Here is a 5,590-nt window from a genome sequence, read left to right as displayed (position 1 = left end):
CATTGATCTTTCTTAGAACCTCCAATTTGTTGCAAAGAAAATGATTTATGGCAAAAAAATCGGAATCCCAACTTAAGGGTTGCAGAATTTTCAGCGATGGTTGGAAGATGGGGTCGCTCATCTGCAGTTCTGACGGCCCCATTCCATATGTCTGTCTAACGAGTACACCTCAAGAGATGGGGCCATTTGATCAACTTCATATACAACTTTACCGGTTTTGGCAAGTCTCTGCTAACGAGCATGAGGAATTGATCTTCACTTCTCATCAGGCTCTGCAGCCTGCGCTTCCATCTTGTGCTGTTGGACTCCATGCATGGCAATTCTTCTCTGATCCTCAGAGTCGACAAAATCCCAGAGCCCCATATCATGTCAGAACCATAAATTTGCAGACAGTGGAGTGCTGATTGGTTTTTCACCTGTACGAATTTGGCGGCGATGATAATGGTTGTATCGGCCAGAAGGAGAGTCGATGACGTATGGAGAATAATGGAGAAGTGACGGGGTTGCAGTGGGAAGCCCCATCCTGCCATCTCCAAGAAGGATCCTCTTCCCGTGGCGCACATTTATTTTCTTTTGTAAGGGATGGATCTTGCTTCGCACAGGAGCCGAGCTTCCTCTCATGAAAACGCTTACGTCACGATCGAGCTAGTGACGGAACGAGGCGTGGCTGGCTGGTGGGATTTTAATTCCGTCCTTTTCTCTGTGTCCTTCCCCATCTCTTCCTGTCTTCCATATGGTTGTTGGCCTGAGACTCTGAGTTTCTGATCAGCAGAGACGACGACATGGATGGATGGATTGAATGATAGATAGATAGCATTGTGGATCTACAAGCAGGAAAGGGCCTGCGGACGGCAGGGAACTGAAGATATCAGAAGGTAGGGGCTGCAGGCAGTCAGGTGATGAGATGTGCTCGGGAATCGTGGTTGTCCTTTGACTGAATGAAGAATGGGGAAGGGTAGTAGGTGGTTGCGAAGATGGATCGGCAGGTTGGTGTGCTGCATGGCTGAATGGCCCCGAAGCAATTGTGAAGAATAATGTTAGTTTATCCTCTTTCTTCAACCATTCATGGGAAACATATGTTACAAGACAACAAGCAATCCAGGAAGACCATGGTAGCAATGCGTAAGAAAGATGATGCCTAAAAGCGTAAGAAAGATGATGCCTTTTCTTTTAGCAGCGGCGATACTGGTATGGAGAAGCTGAAAATGGCAGAGGATATGGCAGTCGCTAAAAAGAGTCGAAAGAAACTTCTGCTTCAGGAACGAGAAGTATGACTGATATAAGAAAAGATGGTCTCCAGGGGGGGAGAGAGAGAGAGTGCTGCTGCAGTGCCGTCTCTATGTCTTTTTTAGGGTCCTGGCAAGTTGCAGAGTCCATGCATCGACTTGTTTGTATTAATGGATTTAGTTAGGACTTGGACTTCTGTATTTTTTTCTTAGATCTTCTCTTCGATCGTCCTCCAAAGGAAAGAAAGTATGGTGGCTGGAGATTTCCGATGGTTCATTAATGGGTTTCAGATTTTTCACCCCATGAAATTTACATCCGCTTTCTTCCTTTTTCCTTTGCACCCGTTTTGTTGTTTTCTTTTTAACCGGTGGCCCTTTCCTTGCAGTCAGTCCGCTTCCTTCGTGCAGGTGGCAACGTGCTTACAGAGTCCTCCAACTGAATATTTAGAGGACTTGCCCCTCCCCTCAAAACATACAGGGATGAACCCATCCATGGTCGAGGTATCGATGAATGACAGCCCGCCGTCCGGTCCCGTCCCATCGGATCACTGCCGGATTTTCCTTTCCTATTTTCTCTCTCTTCATCCTTGAGAGGGTCTCACATCGATCGGGGAAGCAGGATTGGGTCGTACACAAAGATTTGCATTATTTTATAAAATTATTCTTAATAAGCATTAAAGTTTTTTTGTTATGTGAAATAACCACTCTCATACCATACAGAAACATTATCAGAGAACCATTTGGTTTCCTGATCATTGATGCCTCAATTAGTCCGGTCATTTTTTTTTAATCAACTCGAGAATGTTCACCAAGACAAACTTATTCACAATTAGGGAAATAAGTTAACGTATTTATTGTTGAATAAGATGGCCTTGTTCACATGCGGATACCGTCTTATTTTATGGCGAACATCCACGAGAGAGAAGAGAGAGGGGGAGAGTCCGGTGGATCTTCTTCAAGTTCACGGCTATCAGCCAACGTATTTGTTGAAAATGGCACCGGTATCACATTGGTTAATTTGCTCACCCATACGACACGATTTTTCATTTTCATGAATTTAAAAATAGTTTAAACTAATCTAAAATGAAGATTATTGTTGTCTGTCGATCCATGACTAATTAAATGAAAAATGCATGGCGTGCGTCTCAGATAGTTCGGATAAATGCCACCGTATAATTAAAGTATGATTGGTATGACAATAAATTTGTGATGTAACCCAAAATGCTGCAGATAACACATATTAGTCATATTTTTTACCCTGGTTTACACATTTTTCCTACCATGCACAAGCTTGGGCACTACTCAACATTTATTTACAGGCCTATTTATGCTGAACTTTGACAAGTGATGAGCAGCAACTAGCTAGGCGGATGCAATAGGTTCGAAACACAAAGAAGTTGGAATCTAGTTTTTCTCTTGAGGTAGGACTCCCAATTTCTGAAGGAAATTAAGATTGTTTTCCCCATCGTGATGTATCAGCCATTTTCCTTTGCTGCGAGAAGCCTGAGGAGCACTTCTTATATGTCTTATATCTCTGTGAAGTTATTTAAGTCTGCTGCAGATTTTCCTTTTACCTCTTCTTTATTCTTGAGCGCATGTCATGTAGTTGGCAGATCGATATGGTTCGAATTTCAGTCTCAAGGTCGTAGTTGGGTCAAGTTTCGATTTCGAAGCTGGGCGGCATATACGACAGGTTATGCAGTAACAAGTCAACAGCTAAGCTGCCTGAGCCCCAGCATGCTAACCAACATTTCAATGTTCTTGGGCTTGTATTATATTATATTGCTCCAACTTTGTTCGTATTATGACTATTTGACTGTGCAAAGCTGGTCATTGACATGGAGGAGTCACCAAGCAGATCTTGTTCAATTACCCGATCCATCTAACCACAATGAACTTTGGAATCATTGAATCTATCAGTAGATGAGGGATTGTGTCCGTGATGCAACTACGCAAGAAGGAGAGGAGAGGAGAGAGTGGTTAGACAAAAGGAAAATGGCGAAGACTGAGCACCCATCTATGTCATGTATTTGGAATCTATGTCGTGTCCGCCACTTCCTTGCACGTATGTTTCGTGATCGATGCTTGTGGAACCATCGTTCCTCTTCTGGATTTTGAAAATTTTGAACCACAAACGCGCTCCAACGTTCCTCTTGTACATGGAGACAAAACAACCCGGACCCATTTGGTACGTTCTGATAAGGGAGGGCCCTGGTTGTGAGAAGGTGGCCGCATGCCAACTTGAACTTGATGCCTTATGCAACTTGAAAAGAATCAAATTGTATTATTGTCAAAGTCTAGTTCAAATATGAGCCAATTCGATCCGATTAACTATAACCTGCATGCAGTCTGAAAGAGCTGGTTCAGTTGGTGCATATATATATATATGTAGACCCGAAGAACACATTTATGAGTTAGACTTGGTTTGAGTCAGCGGGTTAGTCAGATTGGGAATGAAGACCGGAGTAGGTTCGACGGTCAAATTTAATTCGTTGTGGAGTTTCGTCGTCGGATCCGGCAGGCGCCCGATCAAACAAGATTCGACAGCGTCAACGCAATTGGCAGTCGGGCCCCACCACAATTGGCAGATGACCCGATGGACGGCGGAGATTGTTTGCGCACTTGCCCAACCAAAGTCGGCGTCTCCTCTTTCGTACGGATATCTTGCCGCGTGTCCTCATCATTCTTCAACCTTTAAATTCCTACTGCTGATGGTGATCGGCTTCCAGCGCTCCTTCCTGCCTTCCTCCCCCTCTCTCTCTCTTTCTCTCGCGTCGGAAGAGAAGATCAAGACGCTTCCATGGCCGGAAGTGAAGGGCTGTTCTACTACCACCCGGAAATAGAAGAGGAAGGGATCATGGAAGATCAGGAAGAAGAAGTGGAGTTCCGCTCTGCCTTCTGCTGTCTGAGCTGGTCCGCTTCTCGCTCTCGCCGCTGCAGCGTTGTGGAGAGATCCCTTCTCCACCACGGCGAAAACGGTTTGCCCGTGACGAAGTTCCGGCCGTTGAAAGACGAGAAGCAGAGGATGTTGGGAGCAGCGGCCCGTCGCCGGTGGAGGAGCTTCGTCAGGCAGTTGGATGCCTGCAGGGTCTGGGAAGCCTGTAAACTTGGCAAGGGCGCGCAGTTTAGATACGATCCCCGGAGCCATGCCCTCAATTTCGAAGACGACTCCGAGCGAGACCTCGACGACACTTTCGCCGGCTTCGCCGACCGGTTCGCCCCTCCGGCCTCCATGAGGGGCAATACCATGGTTGCCATTAATTGAGAAAAGATAAGAAGCCGATAGATGATGGGATCCATGGTGCATGATGCGAGGCAGGAATCTGAAGCTCAGGCGGCAGTTTGGTATCCCTGAATTTGAAAAATTACTCTGTCCGTATCCGTTGTAGAGACAGCCCCCCGATCTCTCTTCCCAGCAACCTGGGCACTACACCGTTGCACCGATCAATGGCTTGTTTCATATATTCGTTTGTATATAGTTGTCATTAAAAGGCATTCCTCAAAAGAAGCAATCTCTGCTCTTCTTGGCGTTTCCTTCTTCCTCGCTTCCACCTCCTGCTACTAAGATCCAAACTCCGGCGATCTTGTTTCGATCCGCGTGTCCTTTTACTGTTCGATAATGCTTCCAATGATGATGCCTTATTGCTTTGCTTGATAATATATGATGATTTTAATGGTTGCTCCATCATCACTCCATTTGCGCCAACCACTTAAATATTCATGCTTTATGTTGACGTCCCGCACGCACCCACTCTTCCCCATCCAAGATATCGATCCTGTCTAGGTGAAGGAGGACGACTCGACGAGCGCTAGCTTACACGCCATTAATGGCGTGAATTGGTTTTATAGATTGGTAATTGGACCGAGCAGCTCATAGTTTAGATTGGTTTAATTAGCTAGCGAATGGTTTAAAGACCCGCTTTGATTGATCGCGAAAACCTTGCCCTAAAAATTTTTGGTTAGATGCATAGGACAGTGCTCCCAAACAGCCCCCATAATCCAATCGAATCCAACTTTGTGCCCATATTATACATTTCCTTGCCCAACTATGAGACCTACAAGTTTGTCACAAATAAATGTTCAAATTGTATGGTAGCTTGATATGTGATCTGTGCTGGATTTTGCAAAAGATCCAAGAAGAAGCGAGATTTTGATTACATTCGTAGCCAATTAGCAAACTTAGAACAGGGGGATGACAACGACATCTGGTATCCGGCGTGTTATGGAGCCCGTGCACACGCCTAGTTGACTGGATCCAGTCAGCCGATGCCCGGCGGCCAGTTAATTTGGCTATGTTTTAGTTCAACAGTTGAGCAGGTCAAGGTGACTCAAAATCCGTCAAAACTGGTTGGAAATTTCATATG

At 45.3% G+C, this 5,590-nt stretch overlaps 1 protein-coding gene across 1 annotated transcript; it reads left to right on the top strand.

Moving 5' to 3' along the window:
* Positions 1-4,026: 4,026 nt before the first annotated feature.
* On the top strand, positions 4,027-4,491 carry LOC116260614 (uncharacterized). The gene has a single exon (XM_031639065.1). The coding sequence runs from the start codon at positions 4,027-4,029 to the stop codon at positions 4,489-4,491; it is 465 nt and encodes a 154-aa protein (XP_031494925.1).
* Positions 4,492-5,590: the final 1,099 nt, after the last annotated feature.

This window comes from Nymphaea colorata, chromosome 9 (assembly GCF_008831285.2).
Source record: "Nymphaea colorata isolate Beijing-Zhang1983 chromosome 9, ASM883128v2, whole genome shotgun sequence".
In the NCBI taxonomy this organism is placed as follows: Eukaryota; Viridiplantae; Streptophyta; class Magnoliopsida; order Nymphaeales; family Nymphaeaceae; genus Nymphaea; species Nymphaea colorata.
The sequence above is the reverse complement of the archived record's forward strand: the minus strand, read 5'-3'. Positions and strand labels throughout refer to the sequence as shown.

Excerpts from the sequence above, each read along its gene's own strand:
- LOC116260614 (XM_031639065.1), top strand. The coding sequence starts at position 4,027 with ATGGCCGGAAGTGAAGGGCTGTTCTACTACCACCCGGAAATAGAAGAG.